Below are 19,805 nucleotides of genomic sequence, written 5' to 3'. Positions count from 1 at the left end.
CAGAAATGTATTGTTTCTGAATGAATGTGTTAAAAGTGCAGGTGAATAGCACAGAATGGAGCTCTAGCCAGCCCTTTTATTATGTATTGACTTTAAACAACAAAATTGCTACCCAGTTACAGAGTTTGATGTGATATGACTCATAGCTGTAGATGGAGTTCGGCCATTCTGACTTATGCAATTCTACTGCAAATGAGGTTTGTGAAAGTTTGTGACAGTTTGTGAAACAAGACAGATGTTGTGTGGGTGTTTGTTTGTGTCTTTGTGGGAATTGAAGTGACCCCATCTTTATTTAAAATGTTTTTGTGTGTGTGTGTGTGTGTGCCCTGCAGGTGCTTGCCTTCTACAGCTTGTATGAGCAGTGTGAGCAGGCTGTGGACAACAGTGAGAACTGGCTCAAAGTTCAGCTGCCTCCAGCATCTGAACCAGAACCTCTCAGAGTACAACTGGACAGATGCCGGGTGAGTGAAACGAAGTCAAGTCAAGGCAATTTATATAGCACTAAATCACAACAGAAGTCATCTCAGGGCACTTTTCACATAGAGCAGGTCTAGACAGTACTCTTTAATTAACAGAGACCTAACATTCCCCCCTGAGAAAGCACTTGGTGACATCGGCAAGGAAAAACTCCCCTTCAACAGGAAGGAACCTCAAGAATAACCAGTTGATTGGCGGCCAGTTGCCCTAGCTGGTTGGGTTGAGAGAGAAAGGGGGGGGGACACAGAAGCACAGCAACAACAATAATAACAATAACAATAATAATAATAGAAATATGACAAATAATAATAGCGGTAGCAGTGAGCAAAAATGACTAATAATACCAGCAGCAGTGGATGTCAAGTTGAACAGCAGGAGGAGGAGAGAAGGTGTCTAAGGTGTTTAAGGTCAAGCACAATAACTTCGGTTTTGTCTGAGTTTAGTAGCAGAAAATTGCAGGTCATCCAGGTATTTTATGTCCATAAGGCATGCTTGGAGTTTAGTTAACTGATTGGTTTCATCTGGCTTCATTGATAAATATAATTGGACATCATCTGCATAACAATGAAAATTTATGGAGTGTTTCCAAATAATATTACCTAAAGGAAGCACATATAAGGTGAATAGTATTGGTCCAAGCATAGAACCTTGTGGAACTCCGTGTCTAACTTTTGCATGCATGGAGGATTCATCGTTAACATGTGCAAACTGAAATCGATCTCATAAATAGGATTTAAACCAGCTTAATGCTGTTCCTTTAATGCCAATTAAATGTTCCAGTCTCTGTAATAGGATGTGATGGTCAGTAGTGTCAAATGCAGCACTAAGATCTAACAACACAAGTACAGATAGAAGTCCTTTGTCGATGCAATTAGGAGGTTGTTTGTAACTTTCACCAGTGCTGTCTCTGTGCTATGATGTATTCTAAATCCTGACTGAAAATCCTCTAATAAACTACTCTTATGTAGAAAGTCACACAACTAATTGGCGACTGCTCTCTCAAGGATCCTAGAGAGAAAGGGAAGGTTAGATATAGGTCTATAGTTGGCTAAAATGCCTGAATCAAGAGTAGACTTCTTAAGAAGGTTTAATTACAGCTACTTTAAAGGACTGTGGTACATAGCCTGTTACTAAAGACACAGATCACATCTATTAAAGAAGTGCTAACTTAGGGTAAGACTTCCTTAAGAAGTCATGTGTGTTTGAGTGCAGCCTTCTTCAAAACAGTCTACCATTCTCTGCTCACGCCCATACTAACAAACATTATATAGGGGAACGTTATACATGGTCATTGATACATTTCTTTTCATAGACATGGATGTAACATTATTATGTCAACTATTTAATATTAGATTTACTCATACAACATTTTATTTTTTTAGGTCAATTTATCATTGCCTTTATTTTTTTGTTTGTCTTGTTATAATTTTATGTCATAGTTTTATTTCTTTTTTTACACAGTATCTATATTTATCTGGCTTGTTTGAATTTCTGTCTCCTTTCATGCATCTGTTTGTCACAGCTATTTTCTGTAAGTATTTTTATGTTACCCATACCAAGCCCTAGTGAATGATTCTATTTCTCCCCTTTTTTTTAATACTTGAAAAATGGTGCAAACAAATGAAGAACAGTCAGTCAATGTAATACATTTCACCATAGTTTTTGTTTTCAAAGCTTACTCTTTATTCAGTTTAAGTCTTTTCATCATAAAAAGGTCATTAATGAATATTTTTCATCATAGTGTTTGTTGATGTATTAAACACTACATCAGAAGGATGTTTGGGGGGCATAGACTCTGGTACATATATATACTACAAACTATAGACTAGTTTTTATTTCAGAACCTGCTATATTTACATTAGAACACGATGCTATTTCTTCTATTTAAAATAATCCTTAGGATTTATAAAGTGAATGGATGATACCAATTCCAAACTGTAGTCTTGTTTACTTCATATTAAAAAGAGTGACTGGGAGAATCAGTCCAGGTGAGTTGCAGGTAAGTAGTTAAATATTCTGAACAGAATTGTCCTGGGGTTAAGGCTTTAAAAACAGCACAGTGTTATCCCCCCATAACACCAAGTAGGTTAACACTCTAGCCTAAAGCCAAAAGACACACTGCTTATTCATGAATAATGCTAGAAAACAGAAGCATTTATAACCTCCACAGAATATATTTTCATAAGCTGACAGTTGGTGGCATGATTTGCCATAGGAAAGGTTGTTTTAAAAGTTTTAGCTTAAATATTTTATTTTCTCTGAAGTCTTTTCTGTTTAATATAAAGATAGGATCTCTGGAATCATTGATGTATGGGAACAGGTCACAGCAGGTGTGTGTGTTCTCCATTTGAGTCTATGTGTGTGGGTGTAAAAGTGTGGGCACACTTGTGAGGGAAACCTTGTTTGTGTGTATTAGTCAGCAGTAGAAGCTAGACATATCTTTGAAAGAAAAGTCAAATTTCAACACTCTTCCATCTCTCCTTTTCTCTCAGCTTCATCTGATAATTTCCCTGTCATCTTTTGTCTGGCTCCATTCTTATTTCTCTCCTTTTTTGAAAGCTCCCCATCCTTGCCTTCTTTCCTTCCACTTATGTGCATGGCCCCCTCTCTGTCTTTTTGTCCTCTGTCTGACTCTTCTCCCTCAGTCTTGTGCTCCTGCACTTTAATCATGCCTCCCCTCCTCTCATATCTTCTTTTTGAAGTTTGTTTTTTCCAGACCTGCTTGTCACTTCTCTTCTCCCATTGCTAAGATGTTATCGCAATGAGTCGTGAATGCGCTTTAAGCCTCCCACAAATGTATAGAAACGTTTGGTTTAAAAGAATGGTTCAACATTTACAAAAATGCTGTTTTTCGCTTTCTTGTGAAGAGTTACAGTACATGACAAGATCAATGCCACTTTTGACTCTGTAAACAAAATATGAAGCTACAGCCAACCAGAGATTAGCTTAACTTAGCATTGAGACTGAAAGCCAAGGAAACAGCTAGCCTGGCTCTGTCCAAATTTTAAAAAAATCTACCAGCACCTCAAATTTAACTAATTAACGCACTATATCTTGTTTTTTTAAATGTACACAAACAGAAATAGTAACGGTTTTACAGTGAGTTACATACTGTACCTATTTCTTGGCGAGGCACAGTGACTCCCTGCATATACCTCCTCTTAAAACCACAACTTGTCATTTTTACATTTCAGTTTATGTATATATTTAAGCTTTAGAGATGTGTATTGGCATATTTTTCAACCTTGCACAGAGGCAGGCTAGCTGTTTTCTCCTGCTTCCAGTCTTAATGCTAAGCTAAGCTAATCAACTCCTACCTCTTGCACCATAGTTAATGCACAGACATGAGAGTGATATCAATTGTCTCATCTTACTCTCGGCAAGAAAGCAAATAAGCCTTTTTCCAAAAATTCCTTTAAACAATTCTTTTAAATGAGTCCCATGTGGGTTCAACTCGAACTATAAGAATACATTAGCAGGACCTCAAAAACTTGCAAAAAGTAAGGAGGTATAACTACAGTATTAAGAAACATAGCAACACACAAACTGAACCAGCAGAATGCAGAGTTGATTTAGCAAGTGCAGCAACTTTATTGTGTTTCTGTGAAATCCCTCTCTTTCCATCCTGGAGCAATTCTACAAATAACAGAGAGGCGGTTTTATTTATTGAATAAATAAGCCACTCTAGAAACGAAAATGTGTACATGAGCCAATTTGAAGCTGTAGGATACCCATGATACTGAACCCAGTGTTTCCCCGCGGATAAGGCTCTATATATCGAGCAAATGTGATGGGTTTTGTTTGGACCTAATGGTGAACTGAAATTTTACTGATGAGAAATAATGTAAAGTTAAACTCTGAGGAAGCTTCATGATCTCAATAGTTTACATGGCTGGTACACAGACAACCATAGCAACTCATTATTTTAAATCTGGCCCACCTTCTCAGTCTGTTACTGCTAGCTTTACTGATACAACCACTGTCAACGTTATCAGCAGCTGTGCTGCAGATAACATTTAACTTTTACAGCTGTCAGGCGCTTCTGTCTGTATTCCTTCACTTCCTGATGTGCCTTCTGGACATTAGAGAAGCTTCTGTCTTAAGGTGTGTGTATGTGTGTGGATTAACCCACTTTAAAGAACACACACAAGTCTTTGAATACAAAGATAAGGCTTCTGGAGCTCATTCAAACACTTTTGTCCATCACCCCTTTCATGTTGTTTGACCAGCTCAGTGGATCTAAGAGAAGCATACAGCATCCACCTAATATTAAAACACAATGCTCTGAAACCACCACAGCATTTCAATCCATCTAAACAACAGGCTGAACACACTCACTGAATACTTTGAACAACTCAGTTATTATGTCTTGGAAATGAGATTGCCTTGAAAGTATAAAATCATAGCTTATCAGCTGCAACTAGGAACAGCAGGCCTACTGAATCAAGCTTTGGCTTTCTCCATATGTGGGAACAGTGTGCATGGGGCTGTAGGATCAATACTCTGTATAAATTGTTTACAGTAGAGGGGGGTGTCTCTGTTGTTAGTCTTTCCAAAACCAAAAAACAAGAGCAAAATTGTCAGAAATTGATTAAACTATTTGTTTGTCTGCTCTAAAAGAAGCTGCAATTGTTAGCATAGCTCCACTGTGTGGAAGCTGTCCTGGATGTTTCACATGAGTTTAATGATATTAAGTTCAAAAAGTGTCAGCACCATATTTACCAAGTGCAAATATGTGGAGTCAAATGCTGTTCAACTTTAGCTATTTATTTTGGTGGTGAAGACAAACTGGATTTTGAAAAGTATTAAAAGAATGATTAAACTATATACCTGTTCTTCTCTGATGATAAAGCAGTGATTTCTCCTTCTGCTCTCAGTGCAGTTTGAAGTTCAGGAGAAATAGTTTCACGGTTACATTTTGGTTTTGCTGAGCTGGTCCAATTTCCTGCTTGACTTCCTATTGATTAACATTCAGGACTGTATTTAAACATTTCTGTAAAATAGAACTGATTAAGCACAAGGCAAATGGAGTGGAACTTTGAAAATGAAAACACAATACTTTTCCACAGATCAGTTTTTATTGTACTAGTCCATATGGATTAAACTGATTTTTTTCTCATCAATATCCTGCATGCCAACAAGAAGGGAGTTGGCCAGTGTGGTTGACTGACAGTCTCACCTCCTATCTGTTCATCCATGATCTGACCTTCTCTCTCCCTCCTTGTCCTGGCAGGAGGAAGTGGCTCGCCTGGCCTCACTGCAGCCCCAGGTGGAGCTAATGGAGAAGCAGCTGAAAGAGCTGAAAGAGGAGAAGGAAGGGGAGGACCCTGCAGCCTTCCTTGATGCCGACATCAACGCGTTCAAAGAGCACTACAATAAGGTCCTGGAGGATCTGAGGGCGAGAGAGAGACAGCTACAACTGGGTGAGAGATGAGTGATACTGATTCACTGCAAAAACTTAATCCCAGCACTTCATTTAGTTCAGAGCAGAGGAGTTGACCTTGTTTACTACACTTTTTTGACCCATGTTTTTGTGTAGGTGCCTTTAATTTCAGCAGTTGATGGGTACAGTTTGTCAGTAATTGCTGCTTTATTAAAATTTAATTGAAAGTTTTACATTTCTTATTTTTATAAATTTGGACATCATGCTTATGCTTCATCTTATGCTACTACATCAGCTTGACTGATATATGGGGACTCACCAGTGTCCCGATATTGTCTAAACCAATTATCTGGAAGTGAAAAAAACATTAAAGCCGCATCAAAGAATTTGAAAAACCCAAAACAAACTCACAGCAATGGAGCCTTGATCGCCTGGAGACACTAGCATTTAAAATTGCATAATTTTGCAGCAAAATCAACAAATTTCTATGAAATCACCAGGATCAGTGGATATGCTCATGGGAGTATATCTGTGCACGTTTTTTCACGTCAAGGTGAAATTTGACCAACAGCACACCATCTTCACAATGCTGACCTTTGAAGGAGAATCCAAAATGGAGGAAGTTGTTGTCGGTTATTAGCTGTGTTGCGCCATCCACTTTTATTTAGCATCCACTACTCCACAAAAGAGCAAAGGTTTTGAGACAGTCATAAGACAGGAGTCGATGGTACCAATACAGCTTATTATGTGTTAGCAACCAAGCTAACAAGCTTGCTAACAGACAGTTGGACAGTCATGGATCAAATTCATTTTCTGTTGTGACCAGGCCTTTATCAAGTTCTCTTCTTTAGCATGTTAGCAGACTTAGCACACTTAAAGCAATGAGGGCGTCCCATTTGAGTGCTCTTTTTCAACAGCAGATGATTGTAAGTCCCAGTAAATTCTTTTATCTACCTAAATCTCCTAGTTTGCTACAGTAGGTGATCATCAGCTAGAGCATATTTACAGTCCCCTTAACAAAACTGCTTGGCAGGGTTTCACTATGACATTATGGCAGCCATGTGGATACTGCATATGTGTGGGTGTTTGTGGTGGAGAAGCAAGACTCCAATTTTAACATCTAATTCCAGACTGAAAATCCAACTAAAATAAAATATTACAGCACTGACTATTAATCACTCAGTGCTGAATGAAAATCTGAAAGTTTAATATGTAGTATTATTAGGACTTTGTAGGCAAATCATTGGATATATGGATAACAAATGGCTGCAGACTGGATGCCCTACAGATGTTTAACAATGAACTTGAAGTAATGACCTGTTGCCAAATTGGACCTAAAAATTCCATGGAAAAAAATGTGTAAAAGCCTGAGTATTTTTATCACGCAACAGATTACAATTAGAGCTAAGTGAAGTTTGATATTGATGCATATCCTGTGATAAAAAGACGAGTCCTGCTAATTTGATTTTGGCAGCATACTGGGTCTGGTTCTTCTTTTGTGTTTTCTGAGACTTATGTGGACTTCCAGTCTTCCAGTCTTTTCAAAACTGAAAAATCACCATTTTCTATTCATATTTTGACAGATTTTTCAGGCCTGTGTAGTACTCTTCATTCAGCTCTTTGGAGGATATATGTGACTATTCAGTTTTCTGCTGCTGAAAGTCAGCCTTGACAGCCTGCTGTAGCCCACACATTGTATCAGACAGATTTGGAGTGGCAAATGTCTCTACCCACAGCAACAACAACCCAACATTCAGTACAGACACACTTGTCCCGGCTTTTGGAAAATGGAACGAATCCATCGAGATCACGCAACACACCGGCATCCTACAGACACGTCTTATAGTGTGGGTAGATGCAGGGATGAATAGCAGTACTGTTTCCATATGATCTGCTCTCCAATTACTACCTCAAGCATTTATTTATTTGACACCATACAGCATGGCATGTGTTGTAGCAGATTTTTAAAAAATAAATAAATCTGCCACTTATTATATTATATATATCGCTGATATTATAGTTATTATTTTATTTCACTGGCTGAGTTGGAAATGGACTAAAAGATTCAAACATTCACTATGCTTAGCCTTTATATAGAATAATACAATAGCTCTGATTGAACAGCAGGATGCACTGCCTTTTAACTGAATGAACTCGATGCAACAAACATCCACCTTGTTGACGTGTCCTTGAGCAAGATACTGAATCTCTGCCAGCTGCAGCGCTGAATTAATGCTCCCTCTGACCTCTGACGTCTGCATAGAGAGGGCAAGAGAAAAGAGAATTTCCATATGGAGATCTGTAAGGAGTTATTAGATTTAACGCTGACATCAAACACATATTTGGGCCAAAGTCCAGATGTGCCTGATGTACCTTATATTCAGACTGAGCACTAAATGCATTTTCATGAGATAGAAATGCATGGAGTGATAGTGTAAGGAGTGAAATGGATACAGCTTTGAAGAATTATTCATTCAAGTTGAAAAACTTGAGAATTCAGCTGACATCAGTAAAGCAAAAGCTTCAAGCTGGACTCTCCATTTCTCTCCACTGCTGACAACCCAAAAAACTGTCCATCGGGTATTTGTAACCAGTGTCCATCTCACAATAACATAATGTAGCACAGATTTCTTCAAGAGGACACGATTCTGCCGTTCCAGTCGTTTTTGTTGGGTTCTTTTTTCAAGAACAAGTACTGGCTTGCAAGAAGCCATGCTTTAATCTTTCTCTCTCCCTCTCTCTGCCAAGCTGTTTTGAATCAAAACTTCTCCCTAAAGTATTTTGCTATAGAAAATACCATTTAAAAACACAGCCATGAGGCGCCCCAGTAGCCCAGCGGTCACGATGCATACCACATAACCATCTGGCCACTCTCTGCCCCTGTCTCCAGTCTCTCTGCACTTCCAGCTGAAGGCAAAAACTGCCAACAAAATAATATTCAAAAAAAAACAGTCATGATCAGTTATTTTGACAGGAAAAAAACAATTTATCATGCAGCTGTTGAATAAATTAAAACAGAGTCAGCAGTTCGCCTCGATGTCAAAAGAAAAATGTCAAAAAACAACTTCACAAAGGCTCTCCTTAACTCTCCATATGTCCATATGTAACATAACGTCCAACACTTCACCAGCTGGCTAAATCTCTGCCATTCTTCACCAGTTCAATTCATTTAAACTAACTCCCGCTTGGCTCTTTAGACTTCACAACACACACATAAAAATAACTCCTGTAGATTCCAGGAAAGTTTTAAATTATAAAACCTTCCTGGTTGAAAAATTCACAATACAAAGAGTAATAACTGGCCATGTGAGCAGATGGAGGTTTTACAGATGTCTCTTTTATAATGGAATGGGTAAAATGCTTTTTGGGTCGCAGATTTTTTATTTTTTTGTTGTTTTTGTTTTTTGTTCTAGTACTACAAGAAAATTACCACAAATTGGCTGCGAAGGCCGAGTGGCCAGCTCTCTTAATACAGCCATGTTTTGTTTTATATATATATATGAGTCCTGCTTCTAAGGTAAAATGTTATTGGTTCATTTTAATGTCCCTCTGAAATGTTGCTTTGTTTTGTTGTATTGACAAGGCCATCTACAAAGTATAGAGTGACTATGATGGAGCTCCCTGACATGTTTATCACTATTTATCATTATTGTCTCTAACACAGAAACATTTGAGTGGTATTGGGAGGGTTCATTTTGACCTAGAAACATTTAGATTTTTTTAGCAAATAATTTTGAGAATACAAATAAATATAACATGAGAAGTTATACTTTACACAATGAGATTTATGTCATGTTAGGCTCTCTGTGAGGAATCTAACTCTTCCCCACTTCTAACAAGTAATGCTGAAGCACATTTCAAAGTGCTTTGCATTCTCAGGTAAAAGGAAATCAATGAAAACGTCATTCAAAGTGCCACCCTGTCACTAAACATGCTAACATTACATGTCACCAGGCCAGTTTTAGGGCTACTTTACAAGAGTGACTCAGACAAATGTGTGAACGTGCCGTCAGTGCTCACCCATGTGCTTACACCTTTTCACCTGTCTTCATGGTGAGCAGCTTGTGAGAGTGTCAGTGAGGCTTTTAGTCCAATTTACAGTGCCACTCTCCACTGTGTGTGTGTGTGTGTGTGTGTGTGTGTGTGTCAAGATCCATGCGCTTTCTGTGACTTGGTCAGTAAAAGCAATGACAATGAGACTTAATGAGATAGAGAAAGAAGCTGAAAGCTGCAACCATCAAGACAAGAAAAACTAAATCAGACAGACGCTGTGACAAAACCAGAGCGGATAGCTGTTTATACCAGTGAGGGAGAGAATGATGGAAAGAAATGAGAAAACAAAAAATATAGCCACTGAGAAAATGAGACACAGAGGAAGAGGGGAAAAAGGCGTTGAAAGAGAAAGAGTGGGAAGAAAGGAAGAGAAGGAGAGGCAGCTGGAGAGAGAAGAAAAGATAGAGAAAATTGCTGACAGCCAAGCAGACAAACTATACTTCTTTACTCACTCAGACAGCTTCTACCCTCGCGCCACACACTGCGCTTTTCTCACCCACGCCACGGGTGAGATATCCAACACACACACGCATTCCACCGCTTACACACGGACGGGTACAGGCGTGCGTGCACACACACATACCGACAGATTACTGTGCTGAATTCCTGAGGGCTGCAATGGTTGAGAAGCATATAGAGAAGAATTTCTCTGAAAGGAATTATTTAAATGATATTTTCCCTTTTGTGGTTTTCTTTTCTCCTCCTATCTCTCAATACAGTTCAGTTCAGGTCAGCACATTTCCTAAGTCAGGTCAGTTCCAATCAAGGAGGCTTTATCAACAAGAATGGAAAAAAAATAAATAATACTGAATCATTTCTAAACTTTTAGTCCTTTACATTAACCTAAGAAGCATGTCATAGAAATATATTTCAGTAAATTGAAGAAATTAACATTTCACATGTGAAAAATTCCCAAATAGGAACCTCCTGACATGCTGTAAGTCCAGATAATGTTAATAAGAACTATTTTCTTGGCCAATGCACTGATAGTATTCAATGTGCAGTAACATTCTCCTAGCTCAAGTCATGACGTCATTCAGAACTCTGTCTTTAGTGAATGGATTTGATGATGAAGACGAAAAAATGAAGAGGTTTCCTGGAGAAATTGTGACTTAAACAAGGTTAAACAATTATTTTGTGAGCATACAAAAGACCACAGCTCCCATGAAAATCAACGCAGGTACTTCCATCGTTGTAATGTGTTTTTTCTCCAGGGTTTTGTCACCAACACTCTCTTCTAAAGTCAAATTTTCAACTTTTTAGCTGTTTTCTCTGCTGTCTAAAAACTTTTCACCATCAGTCTGTGCAGCAGATGGTCTTGAGCTTATGGGAAATGCTGTTCATCAAAGGCCACAAAAAAACATGAATACTGAATAAACAATATACCCTCCTCATGTAAACATATAGAGTGAACAAGGAGTGAGAGAGGATCTGTCCTAATGCTGGATATTTTGTTATTTACATTACCACAGATGTCAATAAGATTTTGAATGAGGTTTTCTTACTTCTGGAGCAAAACCCAGAAGTTCCAGTTTCACTTCAGCTCTTTATTACAGATGTAATTAACAACAGACCAAGGTCCAGTAACAAAAGCTAAGATTTAAATCTCATAAGCCTGCCAGCTCCTTTACACATATTAGGCCTTCTGCCTAAATCTGATAATAGCACCTCCCCTGTCACTTCAAAATTGGCACTGCTAAATCTTAGATCTCTCATTAAAAAGACTTTCATTATAAATGACATCATTAGCGCTCACAGTGCAGGCTGCTTATTGAAACATCACCCGCCAACTGCAGCTTTGCACATTGCACTGAGGGTAACAGGAAGGGTGGAGAGATCGCAGCTATATATAACAACATGTTAATCTGTATAATCTGCGTTTTGAATGTCCAGGATTGTTTAAGTCTTCGTCTTCAGCCACACTCCTACTTATATTATAGTTCATCACTCTCTGAAACTCAGACAGGGTTTTTTAGATGGATTTCAGTAGTGTGTGTGTGTGTGTGTGTGTGTGTTGGAAAGTGGGTGGTTGCCAGTGTTGTATGTTCTTGTATTTTATTTATTATCGTCTCATGTCACTTCTTGTTGTACTCACTTGAACATAAAGCAAACTGAGTTCACCTTGAAAGAACTGTGCTATATAGATAAAATTGCCTTGACTCCAAACCTACACACATTCCAACCCAGCATCTCAGCCTGTCAATAAGAATGCAGTGGTCAGATGTGTCAAATGCTGCACTTAAATTGACTCAAGCTTAAATAGAGCACATGCTAGCAAAACAGGGCTTTTGGATTGGATTTTTTAAAATATATGTTCAGGATTGTGTTTGTGTTTGATTGTGTTTGGACATTTGAAGTGTTCTGCACAGAGCACCTGATACATCTCTCTGTCTTCCCCTCTGTTCCTCCTAGTTTTGGAGAGCTTGCCCCCGGCTCGATATAAGGAAACCATATCAACGCTACTGGCATGGTTACAACAGTGCGAGGCCAAGCTAGCCATCCCATCCACGGCCGTTACAGAGTATCCTATTATGGAACAGAGACTGAAGGACGTTCAGGTACACACACACTGCCACACTCAGGTCTACAGATGAGTGATATATTCTTGTTTTAATATCTTATCCAGAGGCTGTGTACATTCAGAAGTAATAAAAGTTGAGGTTATGTGCTGTCAGGGATAAATAAATGTGGAAATTTATCTTCGTATCTTTTGGCATGAAGATATCATAACAATCTCTTCACACTCACATGGTTTTAAGGGGCAGTAAAAACACACTATAGACTGTATTGCAACACACATATTTATTAATATATCTTCATTGAGCTATCAGTATTTATATGGTTGTGTTGTTGCAGTTGAAGAAGGAGGCATATTGAACTCTAAGTATGTAGTCACTCCATGCTCCATTATGAGGTTATTGCACGAAGTTGAATCAGATACATAAATGTAATTAAATCATTGTTTCTGATGCTGAAACAAAATAGACAGGGAGATCAGCTGTGAACAATGTTGCAAAGTTGTGGTTATTCACTCTCTAAATGAGTTGGATCAGCAATTGAACTGAGAGAACACACTCAAATTATGATTACTCATCTGCATAAAGATATGAATACATAAGCAGCATAAAGTCTTCTGTATGCTCTCAACATGTTCCTTCTACCTGATTGTGCAGTATGCAGGGAAATTAAATAGCTTCCTTTTATGTACATCATTGGGTGTATTCAACTATTCAACTAATTTAAAAAAAAAAACAATTTTGTTTAAACCCACTCCTCCTCAACCCGCTCAACTGGAAACTTCATTCAGACTTTTAACCAATCACCACACTTTAACACATTCATTCAGCTTTCATTGTTCTGTGGTGACTGCAGCTTCTATGTGGGTGATATGACACACTCTCTGTTTGAAAGTACAGTTCTTCAAATTTTTGCAAAAAAAACCTCTTCAAACTCTTTTTATTCCCACACAATTTCAACACTTCATAGACAATTTATCCATCGCAACACTGACAAACTCATCCTGTGTCACACAGCTTTAACTAAAATTGCAAGTCCTGTGCCGCTTCAGTAGTCTACTGATTCAATTCTGGCCATGGACCTTTGTTGCATGTCATATCCCTCTTTCCACACTTTCCACTATCAAATAAAGGCAAAAAAAATAACACATGACACTTTAACATACACTTCAATTGCTTTTACCTGATCCATGTCAACTGACATGTTACCTTAAATTTGTTCTTCTTCTACACAGTTCAGCTACTTTCACATCATAACCTTCAACTGACATTTTAGCTGCTCCTGGTGCTTACATATATACCATCTGACATTCAACTGCTTACAGGGCAGACACTTGGGGCCTTATTTTAACGATCTAAAACGCGCAGTCTGAAGTGCATGGCGCAAGTGCATTTAGGGGTGTCCAAATCCACTTTTGCCATTTTAATGGCGGAAAAAACTGTTGATGCACCAGGTGCGGTTCAAGGGGGTTGTCCTTAGTCTCTTAATTAATCATGGGTGTGTTTTCGGCATAACATGCAATAAACCAATCAGAGTGTCATCTCCCATTCCCTTTAAATGCCAGGTGTGCTTGCACCTCGGCGGATTGCTATTATGATGGCACATTTGCCAAGTAATAAAAAGGAGCGCTTCTCTGCAGAAGAAACAGATCTGCTCATGCGCAAAGTGAAAGTACATGATCCGTAACAAGCACACTGGCCCCTGCTGCTCCTGGACCCTCCCGTGACCAGCCCCAGACCACCAGTTTAACATCCTGTTCATTAATTTGTGGCGAATGTATTTTTGTTTGTTTTTTGAAAAGGTTTATTTTTTTAATTACAGCTTTTGTTTCTTTAAAATCATTTTGTTCAGTCATGGGTGTAACAGGTCAAATCAGCAGGGTTTTAATTGCTGAAAGTATGGAAACCTGATCACTGTACTCTCAAAAATGTTAAAGAATATTTGTTAAATATTGTTCAAAAATTAAATCATTAATTTTAATCATGTAAAGAATCATCAACACAGTTATCAGGACTTGATGAGCTCTCCAAGGTGCTGATCCTGCTGCTGGCAGCAGCTAGATGCTGTCCAGATTTATTCCCTTCTTTAGTTTAATCATTGTTTCATTTATTTCCTCATGTGTTCCTCATGTCATCATGTATTGATGCAGCAGGAAAATCGATCTGTGTCTGATCTGCTGTTGTCCGTCTTTTTAAATACCTACGTGCATTGCCACGATTTGGTCAAATAATTAGACAATTTTATCCGTCATTACTGCAATGAGTTAATTCTGATAAATATTATGACTAAGCATTATAACATGTATTTTTTTAACTATGTTGATGTATACAATAATAATCTTTCACAGTGTAATCCTTTTATTTGTAATCTTTTGCATGTCTGTGAGCTGCTACGCGTCCCATATGTGTAACAAGCAGAGTGTATGTTGTGCGCCCGCCTACGTAGGCACATATTACTGTCTTGTTAATGCGCCCCTACCAGTGAAACACTGCGCCATTGGCTTCAGACCAAGTTTTTGTTGGTCAAAAGCGCAATCGCTCTCTGCTGCCTCAAGAAAGCAATGCGCCAACAATGCACCTGACCACACCTCATTTTAAGACCAACACGCACATGGGCGCTCTGATGGGTGCAAGTGCATTTTCTATTTAAACAATGTGAGCGCTGCACGGGAGAATGACAACTGCGTCGGTCTTAAACTAACAAAGACACTTGCATTGCACTTGGTGCCACTTTGCGCCGGGTGTAAGATAGGGCCCTTTAACTGTAAATTTCTACTCATTTATATGTCATCTGGCATTTCAACCGAATTCATCTCTTACTCATCAGCTCACAGTTCAACTGCTTTTAACTCTCACTTTTAAATGAGCAGATTAGCTGAATTCATCCCATACTCTTGAATTAAGACTTCAACTGTTTATCAACTGCTTTCATCTCAATTGACGCAAGATGCAACATATTGAGACATGTAAACTATTTGAACTTATCAGTTAGTTTATCAGGGCTTAGATCATTTAATGCAGTGTAATGTTGGAGGTTGGTATAATGGCAGCTAACTACCTGGTATCAATCACAGGTAATTATGCTGTTAGTTGGGTATACTATGAAACTATGATCCCACCATCCTCTAGCAGTCAACCATGATTCAGCTGATAGGAGGATTTGCTCTGTATCACTATGTATGCTCTTGACAACACTGCTGCTCAAATCTATTTACAAATTCCTATAAAAGGCCAAAATGGGGCTGGCTCTATAATCATGTGAGGCTGTATAACACTGTAATCAGTTTTTACTACAAGTAGTAAAGTTATATTGCCACTGGCGGTGCCAAACTGCCAAAGCAGCACTCTTTTAAAGGATGCTTTTCCACTGCTCTTTGAGGTAGCAGGCAGAGGATAGAGAAGGGAGAGAAAACAGATTACATGCCCCATTAACCAAGAGTCTGATTCATACCCACAACCTAGTGTGGAAATTGTCTGATCTGATACACCAGGACATCCCCAAATCACTGTTGTAAACATAAAATCACTGTAGAATGGATCATTAAGGCAGCCAGGGTGTGCTTTTAAACAAAAGAGGTCATTTTCAACAAAGTTCACTTGGGACATAACCAAGTGTTAATGGCTAAGGAGTTTCTATAGGTGGCATATTACAGTATATACGTTTTTGTCCTAAATTCTGTTTGTATATGAGTTTAAATAAATCAAAGGATAAATGAAACAAATCTCTATCACACATTTAAATGAAAAGTAGCTGTACTGCTCAAATTTTATGACTCGAGCGTCTGATTGCTCCAGTTTCTACATGTCTCAACTTGAGTTGTATCACACATCGCATCAGTGTTGGACATGATGATGAATTGTGTATTTTGTTCTCCCTGGGACTGGGTTGCTCATTGTTGTTGGCTAACTAAATCTAATTTGATAGTTACAAAACAGGTATACCAAAGTTTTTAACGTAAGGAAAGACACTTATACTTCATTAAAGGAAAAAAGCTAATGAATCTAATCTAACTTTAAAAGAGTGTGAAAATATCATAAATGGATATGAATAACACTTTTGTAGCTTCTGTTATTTTATTCTATCTGTGAAAGGTTTTAGGGTATGGATTGACATTATTTTAACAATGCTGGTGCTGTTTTTTGTGTTTTTATACCAAAATGATATTATGTTTATTTCCAATATTCCTTTAGTGGTTCCTAAATGATAACTCAACACTTCTAAGCTGTGCTGCCCCTCCCATCAAATAAAACCTTTATTGCCATAACTGATATCCTTTTGGTTTATACTTTCCAGCAATCCTTCTCTGCATTGTGTCCCGCCCAAGCTATTTACTTAAAGGGAAAAGCAATTAAGGAAGCAAGATGCAATTTTTCATTGGACAGTCAGCTAATATTATATCACCAATATAAAGCAGCTTACTGTACAGTACATTCATATCTTACGGTAGTTTATTTTCTTGTATCCTGTAAACTGCCGTCTTTATTTAGAGCAGCAGCATTAACAGCAAGCTAAACGCTTCCTTCAGAAACCTAAAAACAAGCAGGAAGAATTTCAATTTCAGTGAAAATCAGTGAGTTTGTGAAGCCAGAATCTGCTTAACATGCAGAGAGCAGGCTAGAGCTGGTCTGCCCATGTGTCTGTTTGTGTGTGTGTGTGTTTGTCTACAACTCTGCAATTACGAGAGGCGGGTGAGCAAAATCCCAGTGGAGCAAATCAGTGTCTCTGTTTATCACAATATCTACCTCCAGATACACACTCAGAAGAACACACACACACTCAGAAATGCCTGTGCATTGTATGCCAACAGAGGTGAATGCATACACACACGCACACACTTTTTTTTTTGCATTGCGTCAGTGCTAATCTGTATTTTTAGTCAAAAGAATACAAGGTCTTTTGTTTTTTTGTTTCCTACTTTGTTGTTGTTTTTGAAGTGTTGATTTTTATCTTCAACTTAAGTCAAAGTCACACCATAGAGTGAGTGTGTGTGTGTGTGTGTGTGTGTGTGTGTGTGCTCAGCCCTCTTAAACTTGATAATAGTGTTGTAGCATAGCAGGGAGATCAAACCTTGTAGCCTGAGATTAATTAAAGTTGATTGTAGATAATAATTAGGAATTCATTCTGCATACTGATAAGCCGTCATTAATTTTCAGCGCAACTATTTCCCCTTTACTTTGTTCATTAAAATAAATGAGCGCCCCCTCAGGTGGGAACTTAGTTTGAATGCTGACCCACTGTTAGACAAACAAAACTCTAGCAGATATTCAAAATATTCCTGACAGCTTGAAGAGAGGTTATTAGTAATATTATCCACAGCTACTGGTACAAGTTATTAAAGACCTGATTGCAGCATTCAATCTCTACCCATGATTGCAATGTTATGACGTCATTTGTGAGTTTGCAGTAGGGTGATGTAGGGAGAAGAAAGTAGGTGTGGGCTCTATGGGGTAACAGCAGGTTTTCTAGGTACATTATCTAGATAGGAATGTCTGTTTTTGGCTAAAATGCATTAAAACTAACTAACTTAGGGCAAACATGTGCCCCCCCCCCCCCCCCCCCCCCCACACACACACACACACACACACACACACACACACACACACACACACACACACACTTACTGCCCTGTTTATGTGTATTTACCTTGTTGTCTTCACATTCCCACTACGTCTGTGAAAACAGTACTCATATGATGGAATGATCCTTTGTGGACATTTTACTGAACACGATTTTATTTAGGAATATGTACCATGTGAGCTCAATATAACCTAAAATAAGCTCTTGAAAGCTTGGCTTAAATGTTTAATTTGGCTTGTTTAACTTGTCTGTATAACATTAAATGAATAACATGAATAAATAAGCAATAATTAAAATTTAGAGGGAAAAAAATGAGTTATTATTTATTAAGCATTTTACTTAATAATCAATTTCATCAGTACAGTGTTGGTGTGGTTTGGTCAGATCTGATTGATACTGCTGGCAACATAAGCAAAAAATAACCCCACAACTGTCCTCACTCAGCTCTGATTGGTGCATGGAAATATGTGACATCACCTTTTTCCAACTGAGCCCTGCCCATTTCAAACCAGTGAGAAAAGCAAGGACAAGAACACAAATACAGAAATCTCTCATGTGAAATAACCAAAAGTGTTTTAACTTTGGCAGATAATAGTGTCTTCATGTAGGGCTATCACTTATAGGAAGAAGCTGAGAATATGCTGTAAAATCTAACCATACCTAATAATGCAGGACTCTCCTCACAAGAAGAACTAGACTATCCTTACAAGAAAGCAACAACATTGGTCATTTGTTCAAATGCCTATAACAACTTATATTTACCTGACAAGGACCTCTTGTCTCAGTCTAAATTATAACTATTGGCAGCCAAGAGCAAAGGCAGAAGTAGTGAGATGTTATAGTACCACAAGACCTCTTACAATCTGTCCACACATACAGATTTAAATTAACAACTCTCTTTCCTCACAAGCTAGAAGCTTGAGCGTGTTTAATGGAGCATGTAGTTTACATGTTCTGCTCTGACTGTAGCACAGTGAAGTAGTTAATTCCTGACTGATGTGTTTCTAGACATCGGCTTCAAGTCGTGGTTTTTACCAACAGTGAGAGCAAAGATGTTTGGGTTGATGACAGTCTGCAGTCGCCCCTTCCAATCAATGAGGGTAATCTGTGATCATGTGGAAGTTAAACTCTCAGCTCGAATCAGTGGGAGAGTTGCCATTGCTCTTTGACACTGTAGTGGGAGCTGTGGAATAATCTACAGCAAGCAAACAGTAAGACCTCTGTAGAAGAAGAAAACAGGAAACACTACACATGATGGTTCTTTGTTTTAACTTTTACAGTGGTGGCATGTTGCTATTGCACAGCTCATGTGTTACTGTCTCTTTGCCACCTTGTTCTTCTTGTCTTTATAAATAATTATTGTTATCTGGTTACCAGTGTGTTTTGGATGGAGGTGGAAGAAGAAATAATTGGGTCAAGGGTACCACACATAAGCATCTGATTACAGCACAGTACAGTCAGTGTGGTGGTGTTGGTGAAGACATCCAGCTTTCTATTACAAATTTACTATTGTGTATTTATATAGCACCTTTCTAGTCCTGCAACCACTCAAAGCACTTTACACTACATGCCACATTCATCCATTCACACACATTCATACGCTGATGGCAGAGGCTACCATGCAAGGTGCCAACCTGCTCATCAGGAGGAGTTTCTCATCATTCACACACACATTCACACACCAATGGCACAGCCGTCACGAGCAATTTGGGGTTCAGTATCTTGCCTAAGGACACTGTGATATGCAGACTAGAGGAGCCGGAGATCGAACAGCCAATCTTCCGATTAGTGGACAATT

The 19,805-nt window shown here is 38.5% G+C and overlaps 1 protein-coding gene across 8 annotated transcripts in view; it reads left to right on the top strand.

Annotated features, from left to right (window-relative positions):
• dmd (dystrophin) overlaps positions 1-19,805 on the top strand; it is a 322,537-nt gene that overhangs the window by 178,931 nt on the left and 123,801 nt on the right. For all 8 annotated transcript variants that reach the window (XM_067583225.1, XM_067583222.1, XM_067583219.1 and 5 more), the window contains 3 exons: positions 333-461; positions 5,711-5,900; positions 12,326-12,471. In XM_067583225.1, the coding sequence (XP_067439326.1) occupies positions 333-461; positions 5,711-5,900; positions 12,326-12,471 (465 nt within the window). The remainder of the gene's footprint in view (positions 1-332; positions 462-5,710; positions 5,901-12,325; positions 12,472-19,805) is intronic.

The sequence above is a fragment of the Thunnus thynnus genome, chromosome 24 (assembly GCF_963924715.1).
Source record: "Thunnus thynnus chromosome 24, fThuThy2.1, whole genome shotgun sequence".
Taxonomy (NCBI): domain Eukaryota; kingdom Metazoa; phylum Chordata; class Actinopteri; order Scombriformes; family Scombridae; genus Thunnus; species Thunnus thynnus.
The sequence above is the reverse complement of the archived record's forward strand: the minus strand, read 5'-3'. Positions and strand labels throughout refer to the sequence as shown.